This window comes from Chaetomium tenue, assembly GCF_020726465.1.
Source record: "Chaetomium tenue strain MPI-SDFR-AT-0079 chromosome Unknown F5144scaffold_6, whole genome shotgun sequence".
In the NCBI taxonomy this organism is placed as follows: Eukaryota; Fungi; Ascomycota; class Sordariomycetes; order Sordariales; family Chaetomiaceae; genus Chaetomium; species Chaetomium tenue.
In genome coordinates, this window is record NW_027117334.1 from 1,858,131 (window position 1) to 1,884,088 (window position 25,958).

The following is a 25,958-nucleotide window of genomic DNA, read 5'->3' on the forward strand; positions in this document are numbered from 1 at the left end:
GTTGGAAAGGGGGTTCTGCACCGGTATCTCCAAGCGAACATCCGACCTCGGCAACCATGGTCATGAACATGCAAACATCTCCCCTGGCAGCCGCCCTCCTCGTAGCGGGCGTCGCGTGCGAGGACACGGCGCAGGAACCCGTATTCAGGTACCCGCCGGATGGGTCCAAGTACACTTACCACCGAATGGACACGGTGATCGTGAACTACACCGTATTTCACGACACAGCAGAACTGTCTACCTTCTGCGACCCAGGCCACGCAACGTTGAGTGAGTCGCCCCAGAATCTTGCCAACCCCATTGGGCAACAGCATGCTAACGACGCGCCAGTCCACTGGCAAACAGTGCCGGGGTCCAGCGACAGTATACCGATACTCCTCAACTTCGCATCCGACGAGCGTTGTTGGTTCGACCTCCGAGCGGGTCCAGACGGCATCAACAGCAAGAGCAGCGCGTCGTTTCGCATTCTCAGCGACGAACGGAGTAAAGGACCGCAAACCTTTGGGGTGGACACGGATCCCCCCACGCCATCAACACCCTCGGCAACTTCCTCGACCTCCCCGCACAGCTCGACCGCCACTAGTACCGAAACACCATCGTCAGCGCCGGAGGACGGAGGAGGAGGGGGAGGCGGGCTGAAAGGAGGGGCCTTGTATGTGGTTTCCTTCTGTTCGGGTATTGGTGGGGCAATATTGATTCTGTTGGGGTTTCGACTGTGGTGGAAATGGGAATGCTGGCGAGAGGAGCGGAAACGGAAGGTGGCTCTCGCTGAAGCCCACGAGAGACTTAAGCAAGTACGAGAACTTCGGAATGCACAGAGCGGGAGCGGGAACCGGAATATGACTGTCGCTGAAGCCCGCGAGAGAGTTCGAAAAGCGCGGTACGGGGACGGGAACGGAGGAAGCGGGGGGCGGGGGATTGGGGTCGACGGGGACGCGGCGCCAAGGTTAGATGTGGACGTGTTGGAGTGGCGGCGTCCAGGAGGGGGGAGTGGAACTGCAGAAGGAGGAGGTGCACGTGGGGAGAGACGAGATGAACCTGACGGTGTGGCTGGCGCGGTATAATCGAGTTACGAAGTTTACGAAAAAGAGCGCATATCTGGTCCGAAGTATTTCGTACTTGTCTCGCATTGTATTCTTGGTTGCACGTTGCAAGTTGAGACAGCGACAGTGCAAAAAGCCACGAATAAAACGTCATTCATCGAGTTTGCTCTGCGCGAGCCCCTGTTTCAATAACAACTCCCAACTTCCCACTCTCACCGCTCGCAATTCACTCCACCACTCTCGGACTGATCTTGATTTTGTGTGGCAACTAACCACTTGATGCGGCAGAGATTGGCTGGAAATCCATCAGGCCCTGCAGGGACCAAGACCCAAAACCCAGGCCTCGGCGCCGGACCCTGAGTTTTGCTCCCCGCTTGCATGGAACCTTCCGCGTAGAGCATGGGAAGGAACACGGTTGGTTGGCTCCGCAGGTGCCCCACGCTAATGGAAAATTGGGCCGCGTCCCAAATTGGTACTCAGCCCCAAGATCTGCAGGGTTTCTTCGTGGAGAAGGTTTCATTCCCCTGTTTTACACGTATACCCGCCCGCCCGTTCTGGAAAGCGGTATGGGTCGTGGGAAAGGTGGAAAGTTTATGCTTCTGGGCCAATGTGATCTGGCCGTTTTGGTTGGGATAGAATTCGTTCCACGGCGCCACGACGCTTGCCACCACTCCGCCCGACCTTTTTTTGTGCGCGTTCACGCGTTCAGAGGCGTTGTACGACCAGTACGAATGCGCACAAGCTCGCATTTCAGCATTTCAGGCTGCTCCCACTTTCTGTCGGCCGCAATCCTGCTCACACGCGTCTGCGCCAAGTGCATGGCCAAGTCCACCGAGAGATTGGCATCTCGTCGCTTGGCGCAAAAGGAGGAGATGGGCTGATGGATTCTCCCCTTCCAACCCCTTTGTTGGCCGTTGTGGACTCGTTTCCATCGCAGCTGTCGGTTGGCAAAAAAAAACCGCTAACGATGCTGGCGGCACACGAAATGTCCCTTCCTGGGCTTGGTCTTTCCTTGGTCCTCCTTGGTCCTGCTTGGTCTCGGGGGTACCTACCTGCTTCGTCCTCGGTCACTCCCTTTTGTTGGCCCACTTGCTTGCTTGTTGGTCCTGCCGTTGGATGATTCTTCATGTCCCGACCCCGTCTCGCTCCCTCCCCCTTCTTGTTCGGCCGTCCCTCTTTCCTGTTGCACCTACGTACAACATTTTCCGCGGCCGACCTTCCCTTCCACGCGCCATTATGACCATGAAGCGCGACCAAGTATTAACCGCCGCAGCGGTCGAGGGTTTGATTGCAGACGGACATGTGATTGTCATTTTCGAAGACTTCGTCCTAAAGTTGGACTCATGGCTCGAGAAGCATCCTGGCGGTCGCCTGGCAATCCTGCACATGGTCGGGAAAGATGCGACGGACGAGATCAAGGCGTAAGTTGGCGGTTTAAACTCGATAACAATTAAGTTTTAAGCTTCTGACATAATCATATTCATGCAGGTACCATATCCCAGCCACGTGGAAGACCATGAAGGCTTTTCGGATAGGCCGGAAACCACCTGGAATCTGGACCAACAAGACGCCGCCGATCCGGGGTGGCCTTTACCAAAAAGAGGCCACGACCCCACCTTCTGCGACTGCGACACCCGACACCTCGAACGTCGACTCGGTCGACTCGGTGCAGGAGCCTCAATACGTTTGGCGGGTTTCCGATGACCCGTCGTCCGCCGGCAAGAAGGTCTTTGCGGGGGATGCCGCCGCTTACACGGACTGGGTTGAGAAGCAAGAGATCAAGCAGGACCTGACCGACTATCCGTCATTGGACCCCGAGGTACAAGAAGACATCGCCCGGAAGTACAGAGCGCTGCACCAGAGAGTCCATGATGAGGGTTTCTACAACTGCCCCTACATCGCCTACGGCAAGGAGATGGCCCGCTACACGATCCTCTTCACGGCCTCCATGGTCGCCCTGCGTTACGGCTGGTACGTGACGTCGGCCTTCTTCTTGGGGCTGTTCTGGCACCAGATCATGTTTACCGCCCACGACGCCGCCCACGGCGCCATCACCGGCAAGTTTGAGGTCGACAGCCTGATCGCCATGTTCGTCGCCGACTTCTGCTGCGGCTTGTCCATCGGCTGGTGGAAGAGCAGCCACAACGTCCACCATCTCATCACCAACCATCCTGTGAGTACCTATCTTCAAGCATGGGGGCCCTGCTCCGGAAATAATCGCTAACCGCCCGAACAGGAACACGACCCCGACATCCAAAACGTACCCCTATTCGCCACCTCTCCTTCCTTTTTCCGTGGCATCCGCTCCAGCTACTACGACTTCACCTTCGCCTGGGACGCTGTCGCGGACTTCATGGTGCCTTACCAGAAGTACACGTACTACCCTGTGATGGGTATCGCCCGCTTCAACCTCTACCTCCTTTCGTGGCTGCATGTGCTCTCAGCCAAGTCGGCCTCGCTCGGAAGCAGCAAGGCGTGGTGGATTCGCCCGGCCGAGATCGCCATGATGTCATGCTACTGGTACATCTTCGGCTACCTGTTGCTCTGGTGCACCTTGCCGACCTGGACCATGCGCGTCGTCTATGTGCTCGTCTCCCACATCATCACCATGCCGCTGCACGTGCAGATTACCTTGTCCCACTGGGGCATGTCGACCGCCGACGTCGGCGAATCCGAGTCGTTTGCCCAACGCCAGTTGCGCACCACCATGGACGTCGACTGCCCGGCCTGGTTGGACTTCATTCACGGCGGCCTGCAGTTTCAGGCTGTGCACCATTTGTTTCCTCGGGTCCCTCGGCACAACCTGCGCAGGCTGCAGGTGTTGGTGCGGGAGTTTTGCGAGAGCACCAACATTCCGTACACCCTTCTAGGGTTTGTTGATGGGAACAGCAAGGTTTTGGGGCGTTTGGGCGAGGTTGGGGAGCAGGTTAAGCATTTGATTGAGTGCCAAAAGTTTATGGCGGTGACGGGCGTCAGCGGATTGCATTAGGGGCATTTCTGGCATAGACCGGTGGGCTGCATCTGTTTTGAGGTAGAGGTCCTCCACACGGCGTTTAGCAACGGCTCATTTCTGTTATATTTTCGTAATTACAATGAACTTTTTTCTTCCTGCCTTCAGAGAGTTTGGCGGTATCAAGGTCCGTTTTGCAGGCGGTGACTGTCACTCAACTCTACTTGATCCGAACCCTCGTTGATCAACCGACGAAGAGATCCAGTTCAAGGGGATACTTGGCCCACAAAGCCATACCTTCCTGGCGCCAAGTGTCCGGCTCAACATGGACATTCAACTTATCAGGGATTGCGGTGGCGTTCAGAACCAAGTTGGACGGGTTCTCGACCGTGTACTTTGGCCAGGCCGGCACGTCGGGATCTATCACAGCATTGTCAGCTCCTGTCTCCGCCCCACACCCAAACTCAACACTCAACACATCCTTGAACTCACCCTCCACCAAATTCGGATCCCCCCCACTATACACAAACGCAATCACCCTCGTCGACACCACCTCCATCAACCGCCGATGCGCCCCCCCCTCCGCCACGTGCGGGTTATTCCCCCATAACTCATACCCCCGCGGAAACCGAAAAAAATACGCGTACTCCGCCCCGTGGCCCGCGAACCCCGGCTGGCTCTCCAGCGCCGGGTCGATCGGAAACGACGTCGGCCACGTGCTGAACCGCCACGTATACGCCGTCTGGCCCGCCGCTGCCCAGGCGGCGGCCACGTCCCGCCGGCCGTGGATCAGCCCGTAGTCGCCGAGGATGGCGGACAGGCGCCGGTATTGCGCGCCGCAGGGGAGGGGGGTGGCTGCGAGGACGGCGGTGCAGAATTGTGGGGTGGAGGTTAGCGGGAGGGCGTAGGGGGGGGCGGGGGCCGTGGCGGGGTAGAGGGAGAGGAGGGTGGTGAGGGTGGTGGGGTGGGCGTGGGGGAAGATGGTGCGGAGGAGGGTGAGCAGTTGGGGCTCGGTTTCGGTGCCTGCGCCGAGGAGGTTGGAGAGCGCGAAGCCTTCGTCGTCGTTGGTGCCGAGGAGGAGCGTGATGTTGCGGGGGAAGTGGCCGGCGGCGAGTTGGAGGGAGGGGGGCTGCGTGAGGAAGTCGCCGTCGATGGTGGGCCACCAGGTGGGTTGGGTTGGGGTGGAGGCTGCGGCGTTGTAGACGAGGTCGAGGGGGGCTTCGCGCAGGCAGGTGATGGTGTCGGTGGCGTTGAGGCAGCCGGTTTCGTTGAGGATGCGGCGGTAGCCTTGGATGGCGTCCTCGCGGTCGGGGCGGATGGTGTTGCCGATGCCGATGGAGCCGCTGCTCATGATGGCGGCGCGGAAGAGGTTGTCGTGGGCCTGGCCGTCGTATGCCAGCATCTGGTACATGATGGAGTTGCCGCCGGCGGATTGGCCCCAGACGGTGATCTTGTCCGGGTCGCCGCCGAACGCAGCAATGTTCTCGCGCACCCACCGCAGCGCCTGCCGCTGGTCTTTGAGGCCGAGGTTGGTCAGCCCGGCGGCGGCAATTTCCTCGCCGCCGGGGAAGCCGAAGAAGCCGACGCGGTAGTTGAGCGTCACGGCCATGATGGGCATATCCTTTGCCACGCTCGCCTGCACCACCCACGAGTAGTTGGAGTTGAGGTCGGCGCCGAAGCCGTCGGCGAAAGCACCCCCGTACAACCACACCGCCACGGGCAGCTTTTCGTCTTTGTTTTTGAGGGAGGCCCGCGAAGGGCGGATGATGTTGAGGTTGAGACAGTCGTCTGACTTGCCCGTCACGTTGGCGTTGCGCACGCTACGCTCCGACGCCGGGACCGGACAGATGTTGCCGTACCATTCGGCCGAGCGCGTGCCTTCCCATGTCTCATTGAGGGGGGTTGGATTCTCCAGCCGCCCGGCTTGGGCAAAGGGGATGCCTAGGAAGAGGTCTTGGGCGAATTCGGCGAGGTAGCGGCCCGTGTAGGTGCCGTTGAGGGTGGTTGCAACGGGGGCGGCTTGGCAACTTGCCAACACCCCCGGTAGTAGGGCTAGGTAGGAGAGGAGCATTGGAGTTTCTATTCTGACGAGCATATTGGGTTCTGACCTCTTATGAGCTTCCCGACTTCATGGTTAGACTTTAGATTTTAAGAGACCCCGGATGCCCGGGAATTGGATCCTAAAGGACTGCGGGGATTCCACACCCCTGGCTTCCTTCGCTACTAATCAGATCCGTACATAACGCTACTACCTAACGGCTAAATCCTTCGCTGATAATACGAACCAACCTTCTTGAGAAGTGAAGTGTCGCAAGAGTACTATCGCGATTCACGGCCAGGAACTGCACCTTATGCTATCAACCGAAGCTTCCTTCTCAGCTTCGGACTGAAAAAGGGTGAAGGATGCCCTTGAGTTGTTGCGTATGTACCCTAATTTTCGGATGGAAAGGGGGTAGGGATGGTGTTCCCTTTCTACCTCTTGAAGACATGAGAACTCGACAAACAAAAGCAAGAGAAAGAAAGATAAGAGGAAACGGGAAAGCCAATGGAACTACCTAAGGTAGGTAGCTAAGTTATTCCTACTGGTCCATTACGCCAAGGACGGCCACTGGGAAGAAAACGGCACTCAAGAAGGGGCTTGGCCAATGAACAAACAAGATGAATAATGTGGTCCAACATTCAACACGCGATACCAACCCCTGATTATTGTCAACACTTTGGCAAGAGGCAGCGGGCATATTCCCGAAATAGACAGCATGTGAGAACGACCACGACCACGACGACAACACACGCTTTTCAGAACAGGAGATGCCGGGACTCCCGGGAGAGAGTCGAGTGTTCAGAAAATGCAACCATGCCTGAATTCAGTGGTCCTGTCCAACCAGAATTTCCCAATTGCATCGCCACCTTCTTTGCAACATTCGAGCATCCAACAGCATTAAGCGAGTGCCCAACCCGAGAGCAAACTGCGAGCTGTCTGCACGGCTGCCATTGGTGAGATTCCGTTCGGGTTCCCGGTTCACGGTCGGCTGCGTAACAATTACAAACGTGGCCGGCGACCGGGACCGAAGCCATCGCCCGCCCTACTTCGCTTATAGCCGCTGAGGCCTCCGTATCTCGTCCGGCTACATTTGCAATAGCGGCGTATATTAGGTCCTAGGATATTACAATGACCGCCGGCCAATCAGATGGATGCTCTTTGGCACTCTGCACGACTTTGCCACCCGTTTCAAGCCTCGATCTTACCACAGTGCCAGAGGGCATTCCACCGATCGATGGCTTGGGGCGACAAGTGGCAAGCAGCGTGTCCTAGCCATATGAAGTTCTACAAGGGATAGGCGGCAGACGACGCCAAGAGGAGATCTCGAGGACTGCCGACTGAGCTCTTCGACGCCGTGAAGAGGAGGGAGTTGGAGATCTGACGGACTCCGCCCGGCGACATCATCATGGGTGAATAGCACTGCCCGTCCAAGCTGCCAGTTCCGTGCAGATGTTCACGATCCGGGAGACGACGCCCAATGCACTCGGGCCAGATGACGGTGCAGAGACCGTGTGCTGTTCTTGGCAAGGAACATAGCCCCTGAAGGAATATTGACTGTGAATCTGTCAACCGACGAGTTTTCTACTTTGCCAAGGTAACCTACCAAGCCTACGTCGCCCCCAACTTCATGCAAGTCCAGTCGCTCAACACCAACCACCACAACAAGACTTTTAATTGGTAGTGGTACCGAGGATTTGGCACAGCCTGGCTCGGCAAAGAGCCTGCACAAGCGCAATGGGTTAGATATCTAGGGGAAAAGGATTTAGAACTACTGTCCAAGCCCCTTTGGGCAGAACGTGAGGCATATTTTACCAATTTAGGTCATCCGAGGTCCGCGTGTAAATTGTAGTATATGTAAGCTACTGATTCCCCAAAGGTTTTGATACTTTTCAATGTCCTCTTCAATCAAGCAAGTATATTCAACATTCAAGTCAATCATGTCACCTCAAAACCCCCGACATGCGTACGGTGTGGCGCTCGTCGCCCTGCTGTCGTTGATCCCCGCCGCCCACGCGCAATCGGCGTGTGGCTTGCAGGGCTACTCGTCGTGTGGTACCGGAACCCAGGGCGGTTCCGGATGCTGTCCCACAGACTGGCAATGTTACGCTACCGAGTGTTCATACACCGGGACCTCGACCATGTCTGCCCCTCCGACCAGAACGGCGTGCCCCGGCGTCCCCGCTCACCACCTCTGCCCCCAGTCACTCGGCGGTACGAACCTTACTCTCCTCTGCCCTCGAGCTAGGGTTTCTTTTAGATAGACTATGAGGCTAACATGATACCGCAGGCAACTGCTGCTATAACGCCCACGCCTGCGACCCCGACAACGTCTCGCAGTGCATCTTGACCCAGACGCAGCGGGTGTTTGAGGGCACCGAGACGTCGACGACCGTTGTGGATGGCACCACCCAGACAATTACTTCCACCACGCTCTTCTATCCCTGGCTCACGGTCACGCCCCGGGTGACGTTCCAGGCCACTGCCTCCTCCGAGGAAACCACCGCCGCCCCGGAGACCACCGCTCCGGAGGCCACCACGGCGCCGACGACGACGGAGGCTAGTTCCAGCATCTCCACCGGTGCGGCCGGCGGCCATGCGGAAGCCCGTATTGGAGGCGTCCTCGGTGGCATCCTCGCCGGATTGTTGGTTTAGACTGCAACTAATGCCCCCGCGGTATGGGCGCGTTAAACTAAGACTGGTATCAGAAATCAACTTATGATACTACCAACAGATGAGTGGAACGCTCGTGGTTTTGGAGCAGGGTAGCTGTTAATAGGGAAATAAAATAGATCTTTTTTGCTCCTTTTTCCCATTTTTCTGTTTCCGTACCTCAGAGAGTGCGAGAGCGCCTTGGTCACCCGGCCAGACCCTTCCCCAGCATGAAAATCAACACCACTTTTTTTCACCTTCCCAATGCGTCCGTCCCCAAGCCCAAAACCGGGGGGATGAGAACCAACAAGCCAACTGCCTCACCCGCCCCACTTCACGGCCGGAGCCCGGGGAAGCCATACACGCGTGGGCAAGCTATTCGTGTGGGAATTGGGAAAATTGGGGATGCTGCCTGACCAGCTTCCAGCTTCACTTTTGTTTGTCATGTTAGTCATGTTGGTGGTGGCTGGGCAGTGCTGGGGACCCACGATCCAAGTCTTGGTTGGTGCCCAGGAATTCGGGAGAAAAAGGGAGCGGCCGCTGATCGGCATCAATCCGCATGCCATTCACAAGGCTGCAACGGGGTTAAAGACGGTGAGGGTCCACGGCTGCATGTCTGCCTGGTTCGTGAACATTTTGAGTGGTTTTGCCCAGAACCACTCACACCAATTAACCACTCTGAGAATACAAGTCCAATCACTGCTGAATTCGTGCAAGGGAAAGACATGCATCACCATATTATTGATGCAATCATGATGCATGCCCTCAACCAACACAGTGGGTTTTTAGGCACCGACAGGACACAAGAGCCATGCTCTGTCAAGAACCACGCTGGGTTGGGTTATTGGTGGATCATGATGGACGATGGAGAGGGAGCCGACTGATGCCGTTCAGCCCGTTCTCATGCTGTGATGTTGATATATAGGTTTGGAAGTGGAATTGATTTTGGCTTCTCTTTTCTTTTTTTTTCTTTTTTCTTTTATCAAAGGGCACATTTCAATTTGTCTTTTTTACTTTAAACCATCCCATTATCATATCATACCAGCCTTCTCTTGTTTTTCCATCAACTGTACATTTCAATTTGTCTTCTTTCCTTTAAACCATCCCATTATCATATCATACCAGCCCATTCCAACCAGAACCCCAGACAGTCAGCACAATGACGGCTCCAGAAGACGACTCGACTCGCCAGGAAACCCCTAACCAACCGCTGGACGCCACCGCGGACCGTCCTTCGGAAGACACTCAGGCACCAAACAACGACTCCCACAAACCCCCCGGCGACGATGTCGTGGACAGCAAACCCGGCGCAGGCTCCCCCGACCCCGATGATTCTGTCCTTGACTCTTGCACATCGGAGTCATCATCACCCGGCTCATCCACTGACGATGCAGCGTCGGAGACCTCGGAATCAGGGCTTTCAGAAGACGACCACGATACCAAAACCCCGGGGTCGAAGACTTCCAACACCCACACAGACAAGAAGCCAGACACGGCGACCGACGATGGCCCAGAACCTGACAAGGAGAGTGACGACACCGTCATTGAGGACGACAATGTTCCGTCAGCAGATGAACCCCCCGAGCTCGTAGAGGCTGAAATTGACAACGAAGCGGAGAATGCCAATGCCTCTGTGACGGACGACACCGCAACAGTTGACGATGCCCCTGAAGCGGACAACGAGGCACCAATCGAGAAAACCCCTGAACCCTCAGAAGCCGGCGACGCAGCGGAAGCCGACAGTGATGCCGACGCCGACGGCGATGCAGCGGCTAACAAGACCCCTGATGCCTCGGAAGCCGGCGATGCGCAAGCGGACTCGGAGCCATACGAAGACTCGGACGTCACAAAGCGGCTGCGAAGGATGAAGGACAAGTCCCCCTCCCGGATGGAGTGGATCCTTCGGAAGGAGAAGTTCGGCAAGGACAACGAAGCGCTCGACGAGCTCATGCTAAAGTTTGGCCTCGAGGAAGTGAAGGCGCACTTCCTGTGGGTGTACGATGAAAGGCAGCGGGCACGGGGTCGCGACGACGAGCTATGGGATCTGACGAACTTGCACACCTGCTTCCTGGAAGGCGGTGAGAACAGTACGTGAACAGCTTCCGTTCCTCTCCCCACCCGGTATCATGACCTGCTTGCTTGCCTCGAGACTGACACTTCGTCACAGCCAGAACCATGGTTCTCAACCTCTACATCAAGCTTTTGCAGTCCTTGGGCCTGGTCGAAGCAGACCTAGTAGCTCGCGGAAAATCGGGCGACTATTTGGGTGACACTTGGGAAGCAGCCACGCAACACGGGAATAAAGGGGTACGTCTGACCAAGCCTCGTGGAGTTGTGAACGAGATAGCACCGTTCTAACACCACGGGTTCTGATTTAGATCTTTATCGTCGATACCCCGGAAGCCGAAATCTTCTCACCGTTGAAGGACACGTTGGCCAGGCGCTTCAAAAAGTCAAACGCTCCGCGGCCTCCGGTCGTCCTCTTCCATATCCCACATTCCGCCGATAATGCTACGGACTACATCCTCGAGCCATCAGGCGATGTGCCCTCAATGCACACAATCCCGGTGCGGCAGACTGAAGACGACCTGCTCAAAACGCTCAAAAAAGAGTTCAACAAGGAACTCTCGCACAGGGAGGCTGAGGGTGGATGGGATGGACCGATTGCCCAAAAGTTCGTCCGGCGTGCCATGAAAAACGGGGACCTGAGAACCCCTAACGCAGTCCGGGAGTCTGTGGATGGGCTCAAGGAGCGGCGCAGAAAGAGAGTCGAAGCCGAGAAGGCAGGCCGAGCGCCGACGCCAGCCTCCACAGCATACTACATCAAATCAGACTTTTTGGGCGTCACAGCAGCGGAGCTGGGATACCAAAGCACAACCTTGGCCGAGCTGGAGAAGATGATCGGCATGGAGGATGTCAAAGAATCAGTCCGCGAGCTCCTCGCCGAGGCTTCACTCAGCTTCCGCCTCGAACTCGAGGGAGAACCGGCCCAAGGCGCGTGGTCCAACCGCCGCTGCTTCATCGGCCCGCCGGGCACAGGCAAGACCACAGCTGCCCGCCTGTACGGGAAGATCCTCAAAGAGGTCGGCCTCCTCGAGAACGACACCGTCGTCGAAAAGCGCGCATCCGACCTCATCGGCCCCTACATCGGCCACTCGGAGGAATTCACCCAAAAAGCCTTCAAAGAAGCCCGCGGCGGCGTGCTCATCATCGACGACTTCCACCTGCTCTTCCCCCAAACCATGCACAACACCGACGGATCCGACGTCTTCCGCGCCGCCGTCATCGACACCATCGTCGCCGAGATCGACCCCAACACCACCCGCAAAGAAGCCATCATCCTCATCGGCTACCCGGACGCCATGGCCGAAGCCTTCGAGACCTCCAACCCCGGCCTCGCCCGCCGCTTCCCCCTCGCCCAAGCCTTCCGCTTCCACCCCTACACCGCCGACCAACTGACCCAAATCCTCCACCTCAGACTCACCACCCACAACCTCACCCCGACCCCCACCGCCCTCCGCGTCGCGGAAGAAACCCTCTCCCTCGCCCGCCACCGCCCCAACTTCGGCAACGGCGGCGCGATCGACACCCTCCTGCACACCGCGCAACTCGCGCGCAACGCCCGAGTCGCGCACCTCCCCGTGGACGCGGACCTCGACCTCACGCTCCACCCCACCGATTTCGACCCCGACTGGGAGCGCGCCGCCTCCGCCACGCGGCGCTGCACCGCCCTCTTCTCCTCGCTGCAGGGCATGGGCGGCGTGATGGGCCAGTTCCAGGGGTACCAGGCGCTGACGGCGCGCTTGCGCGCGCGCGGGCTGGACCCGCGCCCCCACGTGCCGTGGGCGCTGGTGTTTAGGGGCCCGCCGGGGACGGGGAAGACGACGGTGGCGAGGATGGTGGCGCAGGTGTATTATGATATGGGGTTTTTGGCGGGGCCGGAGGTGGTGGAGTGTTCGGTGGGGGAGTTGCTGTCGCCGTATACGGGGGGGTCCGGGAAGAAGGTGGTGAGGATGTTTGAGCGAGGGTTGGGGAAGGTGTTGTTTGTGGATGAGGCGTATCGGCTGGCGGAGGCGAGGGCGGAGGATGCGATTGGGGAGATGGTGGATTGTATGACGAAGGAGCGGTTTTGTAGGAAGTTGGTGGTGGTGTTGGCGGGGTATAAGGAGGAGATGGATGAGTTGATGCGGTGGAATCGGGGGCTTCGGAGCCGTTTTGCGACGAACGTCGATTTCCGGCCGATGAAGGCGGCGGATGCCCTGCAGCTGCTGCAGACGCACCTGGCGAAGGTGGATATTGTGTTGGGGGGTGTTGCCCGAGCGTCCAAGGATACGATTCTGGACTTGCTCACGAAACTCAGCAAGTGCAGGTCGTGGGCTAATGGCCGAGACGTGATCGCGCTCTCCCGCATCATTGTTCAGGAGGCGTACACGAAGGGGAAAGGGCATACGGAGACAGATGACAAGGGCGAGCAGGGTCCGGAGAAGGTTGTGTTCCAGGCTGACGATCTGATCTCTGTGCTCCGTCAAAAGTTGAGGAACGTCCGGGAGGAAGACGAGGAAACGAAAGCAGCCGAGTCTAAGCGATAGATAGATTATTGAAACGGAATCGCTCTCGCTTACCTGCTCCTGCAACACCTCTCCGTTACAAAGAGTTGATGACAACGCACAGTTCACATCAACGGAATCTGCAACGCCTACAAACACGGAAGAAGAAAAGTCCTGAGTTTATTGCCCGTATGAAAGACCGGAAAATAAAGTATCGACCCTTCTGATCACCAAGCAGCCCCAAGCCCCAAATCACTATTTCAAACTGCCCATAATGCCCTAAAACAGAACCCGTCTTGCCTTCTGAATCCCTGTGATGTCCCATGGCTCGGGCCTGGTCTTTGTCATCCAGGCCTGCCACTCATGCTCGGGCGTATCGCACGGCTTCATCATCTGCGCGTATTCCCAATAGTCGGGGAACCAACCAGAAGACTCCCAGTCGAGCACCGCTGTAATGTGGCAGTTCTCATCCACCATGAGATTCCGGGCCGCCAGGTCGCCATGTGTGAAAACCGACGTGCTGGAGTGGGGAAGCAAGTCGAGGGCATCCTTGCCGTCTTTGTACGAGAGTCCATTGTGGGCGACATACCGAGCATAGATGCGTTCTCGGATCGTGGTATCGTCAAATTCGCAGCTTGCCACATCGTTGTTGTTGCCTAACTAAGGATCGTGGGACGGGGAGCCGTCGAGGGTGCGGTAAAGGCCTGGGGCTAAGTCGGCAGGTCGGGGAACGCTCGCTCGGATCTTGGCCACTAAATCCCAGATATCCTGGCAAACGCGGTCCTTTGTCGTTTCATCCAGCTCCGCCCACACCGACTTGAGCGTCCTGCCGGGCATGAAGTCCATTTCTAACTCGCCCCAGAAAGCGACCCCATCTTGGTAGCGAAACTCCCACGCATGGACTGATGGGACCGGCAAATCTGGTATGTGCTGTTTCACGAGTCGCATCGCCGCCTCTTCCAGTGGTCGAACTTTGGCGCCTCGCTTTTGAACGATGCCTGGCTGGATCCGGGTGACCGTGCAGAACAACTGCCAGGCAAGCTGCTGGGGCTCGAAGGTGTCATCCCACGGAGGTTCATTCGAGTCGTTACTGCTCATGTTTTCGAAAGTGTTTGTCGAGTTCTGTGGAGGTGCAGCTGAGTTTGCGAATGTTTGGTGGTGGGTAATGGATGATGGGCGGCTACAGTTGGCTCTCCTCCTTAAATGGGATCCATGCGCTGCTCCAACATGGCGATTGCCGTTTGCTCCACCATTCCTTCCACAGCGAGCCGTTTCAGGACTCTGATGCTCCAACCCTGGCAGTGCTCCGTCACGGTTGCCCGGCTCTCTGCGCGTGGTGGGGGCTCTGACCGAGCAATCTCATCGATTCTAGTAACCTGAACCTCTGAAATGTCGGAGTTCATCACTTGGTGCCAAGCAAAGGACTCGGCGTTCATGGGGTCGATATCGGCCGCATGTTCGAAGTGCATGAACTGCGCATCGCCTGTAGCCTGCCAGCGCTGGCCTCTGCCTCTCCCTGTCTCGTCGGGAAGGTAAGAAAAGAGCGACCAGTGCTTTGGTTCACCGTCCGCCTGGTTCTCGGTGACAAGCGCGAGGTGCCGGGTCGCTGGTATTACCGCGTCATTGTCGTTGGGGGCGGTTTCCACTTTAGCCCATTCACCAACTGGCTGCTTTGTTTTGCAGTCGAGCTTTCGTGTCCATTGCGAACCATCTGAGTACTCAATATACTCCCTACCGTAACCGGTCTTGTGGTTGATAACTGTGCGCGCGGTGCTGGCCATTTTTAGATGACGCGTTGGTTTGGGATGTAGAGGTTGCGAGAGGATGGTGTACGCGTTGAAAATTTCCGAGCTTGAGGTTCAAAGGCATTGGAACTACCAGGCAACACCAGGCTGGTGGTCCCTTGGCAGTCGAAAGTCACATGGGGGACCTGGTCATATTCGCCACAAGGCCAAAGGTCACGCGGCCAGACACCAAACCAACGGTAGGTGTCATCCTAGGGAGATTTAAACTCAGGTAATATAACAATTCATTAACAAGGTTGGATGAAAGCGTAGGCAGTATCCTCGAGGACACGGGTGAACGTCCGTGTTTACTTTTTCTGATATCGGACCTGAAATCCTTCGATGTGAAGCATGCTGAACAGCTGAAGTTGGTCACTGTTGGTGATTAGCGTGTTCAACAGGATGTGCCATGGGGTATTAATAAGGACAAAGAAGTCAAGGCCTCGGGGGTTCTAGGTGCCCTGTAGTGCTATTATAACGTTACTTGCTTGCCATGCCACTGTCCAGTGCAGCGCCCCTCTGTCCTTAGGTAGGTCAGTACCTGTGTTTCGGGTTCCGGCGTTCACATTCTTCAGGGACGGGACCCAACAACGCTCCACTCAACCCGCGTATTATTCCCCGGTTCATCCATCCCAACGATATTCATCCCTCGCCCGGAGGACTGCGTCCGTCCCCTTGCTTTGAATCAAGCGGCGGCGGTCCCAAACCACATGACCCCATGCTTTCAGAGAGGCGGGAATGGCGGTCCCGTACCTGTTTACATATCTCCCGCGCCACCCAATAACCCAAGCCAGCGGCGGGCCATCCTCCGTATCGCTAGAAAATGGGAGTTTCTCCTCGCGATCTTCGGCCAGGTCGCCTTCCGAAGGGTGAGCATTTCGTCTCATGCTCTGCGACTCGCAATCCAGGACAGACTCATACCGGCCGGCCCCTGTATAGTAGAACTCCATGGTCTTGACCAGCTCGTCGTACTCATCGTGTGCCAGTATCTCCAATATATCGAAGAATAAAGGGAGCCCCCTCAAGGTAGTGCCCTCCCTCAGAGATTCACGGTCAGTTGCTGGCGCGCCGTGTGTACTGTTAGTCACATGCCTACCAAGGCGGGGGGGGGGGGGGGGGGCGGGTGATATCCATCATGTGTATACAATCCCGGGGCATTGGGTGGGCACTTACCCTCTTCATTCGAGTCCCAGAACCCAGGAGGTGTAGTCGGTCGGTCATACTTGGTGATTTTTGGCTTCATCACGAGGTCACGTTCCACAGCCTTAAAGACTGCATCGTACTTGTTTCGTATCAGAACGTAGATGCAGTCAATCTCTTCCACCTCCCAAGGGTGAAAGGAACCAAAGAAAAGGTCCAGTATATAGGGATCGGCCAGCCACTCCATCGCGCGGAATCGCAGGGCCGGTTCGGGCCCCTGGCCGAAGATGTTGCAGTAGAGCTGAAAACGGTATAATGCCCGCAGAAGTCGTGTTTTCTCGGTAGCAGATAGGCTGCCGACCTCGAGAGAAGGATTGAGCTGTTGGAGGAAAAGGGCTGCGCACTGTGGCAATAGGGGTTGAGCGACAGACAGGTAGAAGGCCGCCATCTCAGCGAGGTCGGTCAGGGTGCAGTCTTGGAGAATCAGCTCAGGTGGTGCAAAGCGCCGCGAGACGTAGCTATGGATGAATTGTTCTACTGTCTCAGCGGGGAGTGGCCGAGGTGACCGAGAATAGATGGTGGAGGAACCCTGGACAGCGTAGGCCTCAGCCGTCAGGCTGCCGAGGCTGCGGAGGAGTACCCGGCCAAGAAAATGTTGTCGATCCAAACGATATTGCTGGCTAAACACGGGAGACGCGAAAACGAGCGCCTTCAAATCGCACAGGTCAGATATGTAAGAAAGAACCTGGAGCCTCAGTTCTGCAGGCAGCGCCTCTAGCATGCTTGAGGGCGGTGCGGGCGGCGACGGCGGAATGGCATGCGATGAGCCGCGTTGAGGTCGCTTGGCCGTACCGACCACCGCGTTGTCCGCGGTAACATCATCAACGTCGACCACGATGATTTTGTCAGCGGAAGCCGAGTAGGTGTTGTCGGCGGCACTGGTGACTGCCACGCCGGGCGGCTGTGGACGCAGTCGTTGATCGGGGATGACTGCGGGTGCTGTTACAGGTGCCGGACTGGCAGCATCATCGGCCTCACCCGCGTCATCGGCTGCGTCATCGGCGTCACTGGGTTGCGGTGCAGGGTTGCCGTTTGCAGCCTTTGCAGCCCTTGCTCGTTCACGAAACCGTGCAAAGGATTTGAGTTTGCGTAATAGGCTCGGCATAATGATCAGAGTTGGTCCGGCGCTCGAAGGAAGCTGCAGTATCTAAGATATGGCAGAAACATTGGTGAAAGGAAAAGTACCTAATGTGCCTACCTCTACCCGTGCCATGCCCCGCTTTCCCATGATCTCTGGGGAGCAAGGTGGTTGGTCTGATCTGGAGTACATACAGTAAGGTACCTAATTTGGTTGGTTAGCACAGTTGGTCCCAGCCCGATTGAGGCCGACCAACGGCGTCTGAATTCCATTCCGAAATCCGTGGCCTGTGGCCCCCACCTTTGTCGGCCAAATCCTCGCCGCCACGCTTGTGCTAACGTCTTCACTTCACTACAGTTGATATTGAAGCTATTGCTAATTCAATCCCTACATATGTGTTTATCAGGACGAGATTTTTGGTGTTTGGTACCGGCCTTTGTCTCTGTTCATTGCTTAATGAGGCGCGACGATGATACAGTCTTGCGTGGCCTGCGACCAAGTCACCAGTGCATGCTGAGCTGGAGCCAGATGCCGAAATCCGCCCCCAAAGCCGGGGTCGCAAACTCGCGGCCGGATTCGCAATGTTCAGTCTTGAGGTCGGCAACAGGGGCAGGGTCAGCTCAAATCCGAAGTCAAGAGCTTGTTCAGAACTTTGGGCTGTTAGGTTGCAGACTGCAGTAGTCACTGACTCACTGTCTGGTGTCTATCAACCCCGCAACATTATTAAACTCGGCCACCATGTTCCTGGTCCTGAATTGGACGGCGTTGGTCCCGGCGATGTACCCATACCTTTTCGAGGGGCGGCTTTCTTGTGTTTGACGTAGATCTTGGTCTCAACAGCGAAGCGGGATGGCGGGAAACAGGGAAGACGCCATCGAGTTGACTGGCCGCAGCCTCCTGCTCCATGCTACGGGCGTGCCAAACTAGACTCGCGCCGGCCTCTCTTAAAAGTTGAAACGGCCTCGCTGTCTTCCTGTTTGGGTGCTGCTCAGATGATGGTTGCTAATAATACCTCGCACACGGGCGGCCCGGCGAAGAGACTGTGGGACAGCCCAGGGCCTGAGGTTGTGATGCCGCTGCGGGCCCGAAAACAGGCGGGTTGGGGGCGTTCAGCGGCACGCCTGCCATGGACTGTTACCATGGATCAACAGCCATGGGTCCCCCGCCTCCCTCCCCCCCCCTCCCCCCCCCGACCTTCCCAACCAACTTTCCGTTGTTGGGCAGAAAATACGTGGGGTGTGACCCAGGTGCTGCCGTAAATCATCGTCTCATATACCAAATTGTCATCCTCCAGGTTCGTTCCTCTCCAACTCAAACTTGACTCTCGATCACGGCTCTGATTTAATGCACGGTCAGCGATTAACCACACGCACGCCTCGCTCCTAGACCCATACTCGTAGCTCCCGGCTCGCTTAACGCTTGCTGCCATACTCCCTTGATAGTCTCGACTCAAACCCGGGTGTAGTGCCCCACACCAAGGGCAACATTGGGTTGTAAGTTTAGTGCTTCGATGCCCGCTTGCCCCTGGGCCTAGCGTGATCAGGGTGCTAGGTGCTACCCTTGGATGATCCAGGTCATGAATGTCTCCGCCCATGGGCACGGTTCGAAGATAGAAACGGGCGGCCAACAGCCCCGACCTAATGGTCTAGTTTCTAAAGAATGAATGCCGTTCCTCTTGAAGCAATGGATGAGCCGTAGTTTCGTGGGTGCTGCCACAAAGTGCACTATCCTCCCGACCCCCGGCGTTTTGGTCGACCGGAATTGGACTCGACATCCCGAGCCTATCCTCAAACTGGCTATACATCAATCATGGCCAACGCAGGCCTGACCATCAGGCCCGCCGCATCTCCCCGAGCTCCATCTTCCCCGTTTGCTACCTACCTAGGTACTTCCAGATGGCTGCTGGACCTTCCGTTGGACCTGATGGCCCTGTCACGCCGCGTAGCAAGGGCGCTCTAAAGACCGGAGGGGGAGACTACGAGCGGCACCATATAAGGTGGGTTTGATCCCGCAAACCCTTCACAACATCCCCCTCTCTAGGTAGTTTTCACAACCAGCTTCGCTTTCTTCTTCCTTGTCGCTGTATTTCAGTCCGCTGGCCGGATTCAACTCGACGTTCATTTAAACTCGTCTAACTACCGGCTTCTACAGCAATTTAACTCAAGGCCATCGATCTCCTTTCTTTTCTCATCCTCGCCAGTTTCCAGTTAATCCGCATTTTTTGCTGCATTTTTCATTATCTTTTCCTTTTTCATCATCTTTCCCTTTTCATTACCTTTTCCTTGAACCTTTCCCTTGACTTGGTTCTTCACCATTTTTCCTTCCTTCTTTCCATTTTCCCTTCCCATCTTCTTTCCCCATTTACTAACCCCGATCTCCGTCATGCCTCCTTCAAAAGCCTCAAGATCGAAGTGGTGTTGCGCAACCTGCAAGTCGAATAGACGCCACACTAGTATCTGCACTGGGACATGCTGCTCCAGCGCCTCGGACGGTTCCCCTCCACGCGCCCCACGCCCTGTGGTAAGCCCCCAGCCACATCCATGACTGGAACTTCTAAGGAAGGCATTGGAGCAAGGCTGACGCAGAGTTTGAGCAGCCGACACCCCAGGAAAATGCCTCCTACGGTCCAACGGCGGGTAGCCGACAAGGCTCCGCGTATTCCATGACGCCAGCGGCAGGCGGCGGGCCGATCGTTTCAGTGCCTCTTAGCATTCGTCCCAAAGCCACCACTGGCAGCCACCCTGATGACAGCCATGCTCGCCGTTCCGAATCGACCAGGTCCGGGACGGCCTCAAGCGTACAGACCGCGGTGTCGCACACATCATTTCTGTCCCCCGAACGAGAAGCTGAACTAGACGAGGAAACAACACGCCGGAGAGTTGAACTGGACAGACTGCGCGCTTCGCCCATAATTCGGGATGCCGAGAGAGTCAGAGCCGATAAGCTTGCGAGAAGGGCTGCAAAGAGAGAAGTGAAAAAAAGGCAGATCGAAGAGGCTAAAGCAGCAGGCTACGAGAAGCGAGAGTGGTCCGTCTCCATGTTGGTGCTTTACGACTACTACTATGATAAAGGCGGAGAACTTCACGAAGCCCGAAAGGCCTACCAACATTTCAGAAACAAGTTTCGCCACAGCGGTGCGTCTATGACCTATGACGATCACATCAAAGCTGCCAATCTAGCTAGGGAGTGGGAAACTGCTGCTAAGATGTGCGTGTCTCCCTCGCTTTTCTTTCGCCGGTACCCCTTGTACCCTTTTGTACCTCTTTGTATTATCCTCGTTCTCATTCATATTCACATGCATGGTGTTCGGGGGTTTATTTCTTTTTTACTGACCCGTTTCTCTCTGCTGGATTTAGCGCCAGGGACGCACGGGACCACTTCTTCCAAGAGTACCCAGACGCTTACGCTCTACCCAACGATAGGGGGCACCGGGTGCAGATAGAGGACTTTGAGGGGTCCGCGGAGAATGGATGGAAGGAGGTATTGCACCACGCGAAGGGTAAGTTTCCACCAGGATTCAACCACCGACCCACTCGATTTGATACATGTAGTATTCTCTAACTATTTTGGCCTGCCCGATTTCTGTGCTCTTCAGCGGCCGATAGAATAACCAACCCACCAGCAATGCGCCAGCCTGAACGCCCAAAGACACCGGCCAGCAGCCATTATAGCATCGAAGCCGATCCCCACATGCTCTTCGGTGAGAATATCTACGACAACAGCGGGGATGAGGGGCAACGAGCCAGCGGCGAAGGATCCAGACGTCAAACGGCCTCGTCGCGTTCCAGGTCCTCAGACCGCCCTGCCGTGGACCCCCGTTCCTCACAACGGTCTCTGGCCCAGCAGAGCCAGAGAAGCAACGGCAGCGCCAGAACCACCGCTACGAGGGGCTCGAGGTCGCGGCCGGTTGGCTACCTTGGCGAGAACGGTGTCGGAATCCCCCGCGGCTGCAGGGCCGGCGAACCGTTCTACACGTCAAGCCTCTCCGACGCCCAGTATCAATGCAAAGACAAGAACGGCGACACAGTCCACTTCAACTTGTGATTCGGTGCGATGGGATGTTGAACTCCCAAACGCAGAAGGGAAGAGGAGAAGGGACCGAGGCAGTGCGGGCCCTGTCTGAGTGTCTGGTGAGCATCCCGGAGGGCTGGCCCTCCGAGATAGGTAGTGGAGGTACTGGGACATTAGTTGGGTAGTGTGGGTTTTGTTCAGCAGGTGGATTTGAAGAGCCCGGAGCTCCCTGGGCGGAGAGTTCAGAGGTAGCAGGGGCGGGAGTTGAGGAGAAGGTGGCGTCTAGAAAGCCGAGCTGATGTTTTCGGGACATGTAGATGATAGATGTAAAGCGGGAAAAGGAGCAACTTGGGTTCGCCCCGCTTGGCCGGGTTAGAATTTAGACATTACATCGGAATCTCTCAACAATGGCAATTATGGCATGATCAATGGTTGCTATCTGTGAACTGTCCTGAAATCGTGATCAATTTATCCCTTTGTATGAGCCTGGCACATGGAGATCCATCCATGGCCAATTTCATCCGCCGAGGTAGGGGTTGGTTTCCAGACTTCCTAACGCGCTTCTTAACTCACCCAGCTCATCCCCATTGGCTGGTGAGCCGGAGCCTTGCGCCCAACAGTGCAATAGTTCGTCCTCGCCGAGCCTTCACTTCGGCACGCCGTCGGACGTTAACCTTGCAAGCACTGCCAGCTTCGTTCTGCGGCTGAGCACCCCCTAACCCAATCGAGGAAATGGAAACGTGGGATTGACGCAGCCCCGTCGAGCAATGGCCTCGGCAAGACCGCATCGTTTTCCGGCCCCAAGCTTCTCCCTCCTCTCATCGCGCGAGGACGGAACCCGGCAACACTCATTTTCGTGATGGACAGCATTGATAGGAGGGAGATCACAGAGGGTCTGGTTGTACTCCACAGCTCAGAAAAACCAGAGACAGAGTGGGCTTCCGTTTTGTTAATTGTTTCACTTAAACTCATTCAGGCACCTGGTACCCCCCCATACGAGGCAATCGCTAACGACTTCTCCGCTGCAGTATCGTCTTCATTCACGGTTTAGGTGGCCACCCTTACAAAACGTGGGCGTGCCCTCGGCGAAACAATATCCCCACCGGCGTTCCACGCAATACGAACCAGTCCTCACCTAGTGCCCAACCTGGGTTTCCCGACGGACGAGGATTTTTTCCTCGTTTATTCTCCAAGATCGGATGTTGTGATGGGGGCGGGGATGGGGATGGAGATGGGGATGGAGATGGGGCCACTGCTCTCGAGAACGAACCGCCTAGGCGCGTTGCATCCGACGGCAGTCCTCTCGACGGAACGAGAGTGGATGGAGACGTCTACTGGCCACACGACCTTCTGGCGGGCGAAGACCACTGTCGCAACGTGAGAATTCTCACATACGGCTATGACTCCAAGGTTACGAAAGGGTTCAGCAGCACCAACCAGAACAACCTCTTCGCGCACGCCAAGGACCTGCTCTACGCGCTCCAGCGGGAAAAGCCTGCAAGAAGGCCGGTGATTTTCGTGGCCCATTCGCTGGGCGGTCTGCTTGTCAAGGAGGTACTTCGCCGCTCCGAGTCTTCGGACGAGGCAGAGCTCAAGGACATTGTGAAGTCTACCAAAGGGGTCATCTTTCTCGGCACACCGCATAGGGGCAGCCCAGGAATGGCCGATCTCGGCCAGACAGTTCGAAGCATCGCCAGTACCATCCTCAGGGTGGACTCGAATGCCGTCCTTCTCCGAACCCTCGGGACAGACAGCCCAGAACTAGAACTTGGGAGAGAGTCCTTCACGACACTCTGGCGAAAATATGGCTTCCGCGTCAAGACCTTTCAGGAGGCGTGGGGCATCTCCGGCATCAACGCCGGGCCCCTAAATAACAAGGTTGTCCCAGACACATCCTCCACCCTCGACGATCCCAGAGAACATGCCGAGACAATCTCGGCAAACCACATGAACATGTGTAGATTTGAGACAAGACTTGACGCCGGTTATCGGAAGGTTTCACTCGAGATCGGATCCATGATAGCGTCAGGAAGGATTGGTAAGCCAACACCCCAACCACGCAGAGTTTCCACCTAATAGTGTACATGTACATTGAATTGATCGTGATGATTCTAGCTCCCTATATCAGTAAGGATGGGCGAGGTATGGCAGCATGCTCAACAGTGGACCGTACGCCGGTTTCTAACTATGGTGAAAGCCTTCCTGGCATCTCTGGCTTTCGCCGAGATGGACAACAGACTCGGCAACATCCAAAGAGCTCTGGATGAGACTTGCGACTGGCTGTATTCGACCACCCAATACAATGCCTGGATCAACAATACCGACGTCGCCAAGGACCACGGCCTGCTTTGGATCAAAGGAAAGCCTGGCTCCGGGAAATCGACTCTGATGAAGGACGCCGTGCGTCGAGCCAAGCTTCTGTACGAGGGCACCCAGACCACCACCGCCGCTTTCTTCTTCAATGCACGGGGAACAGGAGACCTCGAGAAGACACCTTTCGGTCTCTATCGGTCTCTGCTCTACCAGGTCCTTTGCCAGGACTCGTTGGCTCTCGATCATTTGTGCCCGATGTTCAGACAGAAGGCTATGTTCCATCCGATTGTGACATGGCATCAAGACGAACTGCGAGATCTATTGTCACGCGTCTTTGCAACCTGCGAATCGAGGCCGGCTATTGTCTTTATTGACGCCATGGACGAGTGTAACGACGACGAAGTCAGAGACCTGATTCGTTTCTTCAAACATCTCGGCAGTAAGGCTTGCAATGCCGGCGCCGACCTCAAGATATGCTTCTCTAGCCGGCATTATCCTCACATATCCATTGATGGATGCCCCGAGATTGTCGTCGAGGAACATAATCGAACCGACATCTTACGCTACATCGTTGCAGAGGCCGAAGACAACCGCTCCATTGCGGATCTCAAGGACGAAATCTTTGAAAGATCTTGTGGCGTTTTCCTGTGGGTAGTCCTCGCCATCGCTATGCTGGGGCAGCATGGCCGGGGCAAGTCATTGAAACTGCTTCAGCAGAAGTTGCGGGAAATACCCCCGGTACTAAGCACGCTTTTTCGAACACTCTTCTCGAACCAGGATCCCACCGAAGCCGAGCGTGCGGTCCGCCTCATGCAGCTGATCCTGTTCAGTATGCAGCCCCTGACCCAAAACCAAATCCATCAGGCTTTGGCATTTGGGGGGACTCGCTACGGCTCCCTCGCAACATGGAAAGACTCGGTGGAATATCTCGAGACCCGTGTAAAGATACACGAAATGATCATTGACCTCTCCAAGGGTCTTCTGGAACAGACTCCGAGCAACACAAGCCACGATCCGACTTACCAGTTCATTCACGAGACTGTACGGGAATTCTTCCTCCACGGCAACGGCTTCAGCTTGCTCTATTTCAGTTCGACGTCCATTGTCGGGAGCGGCCATTCTATGATGGCCACTTGCTTTACAAACTATCTCGAGGTACAAGAGTTACGAGCTACCACCCCAGGCAAATCCGAGCTTTCAGCGGACGACCCCGACCTCGCACTGCTCGCTTACATATGTGTACGCATTTTTGATCACATCGAGGCAGCGGAGGAGCAAGGGATATCGCAAGAAGGCGCTCTGCGCCGTCTCAGCGATGACGCGTGCGAACTACTACGACGGCTGGCGGCGTCGCCGTTCATAACACGTTATGAACTGGGGTCAACTATTCTCGTGGCAGCCATCGACTTTGGGGTCATCAAGACAGCGAGCCGGATCCTGAAGATGGGCTTTTCGGTCAACCAGCAAACCGCAACACCGCTAGGGTACGCCCTACATACCGCTCTCAGCGGCCGCCCCCGAATTACCGAGACCCCACGTGTATATCGCGGATCTACCCAGCTGGAAATGGTTGAACTGCTACTGCGGAATGGAGCCGACGTTTCCTTGAAGAACCAGTTTGGCCAAAGAGCCTTACACATCGCCGCCACCAGACGCCCCGAAGTTGTGTTAGCCATCTTGGATAAGAAGCCGAACGTCAACGCACAGGACATCGATGGGGATACGCCACTCCACCGAGCCATTCATAGCGCCCACTATTACATGCGGATTGTCGAGATTCTCCTTGCACACGGCGCTCGTGTGGACATTCGGAACCGTCTGGGCCAGACCCCTTTAGATGTTTCCCGGGGTAGGGTAGCTTTCGGCGATGTAAATAAAGATGATGGGTTAGTCACGAAGCTGATGGAGGAGCATGCGGGAAAGGCAAGATGTGGTATTTGAGCGGCTGCCTCGTCAACCCTCTCAGTCTTCCTGGTGTCCAGTTAATGTAACCGTTGATGTTGGTGCTATGGCTGCTAAATTCAGCCGTTCTGATTGTGTTAGTGTAGGTACTTTACCTAGTCGTGCATGTGCCTGACGCAGTTTCAGGATTATGAGAGAGAAGTAAAGGGAGCCAAGGAAAAAGATAGATGTAAAAAAAAACCGAGCAAGGGAAATCAAATAGCTAAAAGAAACCATGTTCTTTTGTAAAAAGAAGAAGAAAAGAAGAAGAAAAGAAGAAGAAAAGAAGAAGAAAAAGAAAGAAAAAAAATACAAAGACTTTGGGCTCCCAAGCTTCTAGATTGCTTTCTTTTCGTTCCTCGGGTCAAAGGAGCCTTTCTTGCCCATGGGTTGGTAGTGTC

At 56.1% G+C, this 25,958-nt stretch overlaps 11 protein-coding genes across 11 annotated transcripts; 6 read left to right on the forward strand and 5 right to left on the reverse strand.

The window, feature by feature from the left end:
• Positions 1–56: 56 nt before the first annotated feature.
• Positions 57–1,340, forward strand: F5144DRAFT_623148 (uncharacterized protein; the record flags this gene model as incomplete). Its single annotated transcript, XM_066792130.1, has 1 exon — positions 57–1,340. The coding sequence occupies one exon, from the start codon at positions 57–59 to the stop codon at positions 1,062–1,064; it is 1,008 nt and encodes a 335-aa protein (XP_066639824.1). The 3' UTR covers positions 1,065–1,340.
• A 939-nt stretch (positions 1,341–2,279) lies between these two features.
• F5144DRAFT_497124 (fatty acid desaturase-domain-containing protein) lies at positions 2,280–4,032 on the forward strand (the record flags this gene model as incomplete). The annotated part of the gene is made up of 3 exons (XM_066786189.1): positions 2,280–2,464; positions 2,532–3,216; positions 3,280–4,032. 3 exons carry the CDS (start codon positions 2,280–2,282, stop codon positions 4,030–4,032), a joined length of 1,623 nt encoding a protein of 540 aa, XP_066639825.1.
• Positions 4,033–4,237: 205 nt separating this feature from the next.
• On the reverse strand, positions 4,238–6,064 carry F5144DRAFT_495933 (Alpha/Beta hydrolase protein; the record flags this gene model as incomplete). The annotated part of the gene is made up of 2 exons (XM_066786123.1): positions 4,238–4,413; positions 4,486–6,064. The coding sequence occupies 2 exons, from the start codon at positions 6,062–6,064 to the stop codon at positions 4,238–4,240; spliced, it is 1,755 nt and encodes a 584-aa protein (XP_066639826.1).
• A 1,907-nt stretch (positions 6,065–7,971) lies between these two features.
• Positions 7,972–8,686, forward strand: F5144DRAFT_605620 (uncharacterized protein; the record flags this gene model as incomplete). The annotated part of the gene is made up of 2 exons (XM_066791444.1): positions 7,972–8,245; positions 8,322–8,686. 2 exons carry the CDS (start codon positions 7,972–7,974, stop codon positions 8,684–8,686), a joined length of 639 nt encoding a protein of 212 aa, XP_066639827.1.
• Positions 8,687–9,674: 988 nt separating this feature from the next.
• F5144DRAFT_632499 (P-loop containing nucleoside triphosphate hydrolase protein) lies at positions 9,675–13,393 on the forward strand. The gene is made up of 3 exons (XM_066792499.1): positions 9,675–10,770; positions 10,851–10,990; positions 11,062–13,393. Exons 1-3 carry the CDS (start codon positions 9,843–9,845, stop codon positions 13,270–13,272), a joined length of 3,279 nt encoding a protein of 1,092 aa, XP_066639828.1. The 5' UTR covers positions 9,675–9,842; the 3' UTR covers positions 13,273–13,393.
• A 116-nt stretch (positions 13,394–13,509) lies between these two features.
• F5144DRAFT_497099 (uncharacterized protein) lies at positions 13,510–13,755 on the reverse strand (the record flags this gene model as incomplete). The annotated part of the gene is made up of 1 exon (XM_066786185.1): positions 13,510–13,755. A coding segment is annotated over one exon (246 nt), but the record flags the coding sequence as incomplete, so codon positions are not given.
• A 135-nt stretch (positions 13,756–13,890) lies between these two features.
• F5144DRAFT_595341 (phosphotransferase family protein) lies at positions 13,891–14,328 on the reverse strand (the record flags this gene model as incomplete). The annotated part of the gene is made up of 1 exon (XM_066790679.1): positions 13,891–14,328. The coding sequence occupies one exon, from the start codon at positions 14,326–14,328 to the stop codon at positions 13,891–13,893; it is 438 nt and encodes a 145-aa protein (XP_066639830.1).
• F5144DRAFT_353082 (uncharacterized protein) lies at positions 14,160–15,095 on the reverse strand. Its single transcript, XM_066784312.1, has one exon. It carries the CDS (start codon positions 15,009–15,011, stop codon positions 14,430–14,432), a length of 582 nt encoding a protein of 193 aa, XP_066639831.1. The 5' UTR covers positions 15,012–15,095; the 3' UTR covers positions 14,160–14,429.
• A 950-nt stretch (positions 15,096–16,045) lies between these two features.
• F5144DRAFT_353095 (uncharacterized protein) lies at positions 16,046–17,409 on the reverse strand. The gene is made up of 2 exons (XM_066784313.1): positions 16,188–17,409; positions 16,046–16,084 (listed from the first exon to the last, which is right to left on the reverse strand). The coding sequence occupies exons 1-2, from the start codon at positions 17,317–17,319 to the stop codon at positions 16,068–16,070; spliced, it is 1,149 nt and encodes a 382-aa protein (XP_066639832.1). The 5' UTR covers positions 17,320–17,409; the 3' UTR covers positions 16,046–16,067.
• Positions 17,410–19,760: 2,351 nt separating this feature from the next.
• F5144DRAFT_614971 (uncharacterized protein) lies at positions 19,761–21,723 on the forward strand (the record flags this gene model as incomplete). Its single annotated transcript, XM_066791783.1, has 4 exons — positions 19,761–19,812; positions 19,851–20,499; positions 20,649–20,791; positions 20,915–21,723. 4 exons carry the CDS (start codon positions 19,761–19,763, stop codon positions 21,334–21,336), a joined length of 1,266 nt encoding a protein of 421 aa, XP_066639833.1. The 3' UTR covers positions 21,337–21,723.
• A 245-nt stretch (positions 21,724–21,968) lies between these two features.
• On the forward strand, positions 21,969–25,568 carry F5144DRAFT_353119 (uncharacterized protein). The gene is made up of 4 exons (XM_066784314.1): positions 21,969–22,236; positions 22,332–23,341; positions 23,419–23,445; positions 23,501–25,568. The coding sequence occupies exons 1-4, from the start codon at positions 22,163–22,165 to the stop codon at positions 25,555–25,557; spliced, it is 3,168 nt and encodes a 1,055-aa protein (XP_066639834.1). The 5' UTR covers positions 21,969–22,162; the 3' UTR covers positions 25,558–25,568.
• Positions 25,569–25,958: the final 390 nt, after the last annotated feature.

Excerpts from the sequence above, each read along its gene's own strand:
- F5144DRAFT_632499 (XM_066792499.1), top strand. The coding sequence starts at position 9,843 with ATGACGGCTCCAGAAGACGACTCGACTCGCCAGGAAACCCCTAACCAA. Across the intron at positions 10,771-10,850 it reads CCTGGAAGGCGGTGAGAACA|CCAGAACCATGGTTCTCAAC; the intron begins GTACGTGAACAG and ends ACTTCGTCACAG. Across the intron at positions 10,991-11,061 it reads CGCAACACGGGAATAAAGGG|ATCTTTATCGTCGATACCCC; the intron begins GTACGTCTGACC and ends GTTCTGATTTAG.
- F5144DRAFT_353082 (XM_066784312.1), bottom strand. The coding sequence starts at position 15,011 with ATGGCCAGCACCGCGCGCACAGTTATCAACCACAAGACCGGTTACGGT.
- F5144DRAFT_353095 (XM_066784313.1), bottom strand. The coding sequence starts at position 17,319 with ATGCCGAGCCTATTACGCAAACTCAAATCCTTTGCACGGTTTCGTGAA.
- F5144DRAFT_353119 (XM_066784314.1), top strand. The coding sequence starts at position 22,163 with ATGGACAGCATTGATAGGAGGGAGATCACAGAGGGTCTGGTTGTACTC. Across the intron at positions 23,342-23,418 it reads GATAGCGTCAGGAAGGATTG|CTCCCTATATCAGTAAGGAT; the intron begins GTAAGCCAACAC and ends TGATGATTCTAG. Across the intron at positions 23,446-23,500 it reads TATCAGTAAGGATGGGCGAG|CCTTCCTGGCATCTCTGGCT; the intron begins GTATGGCAGCAT and ends CTATGGTGAAAG.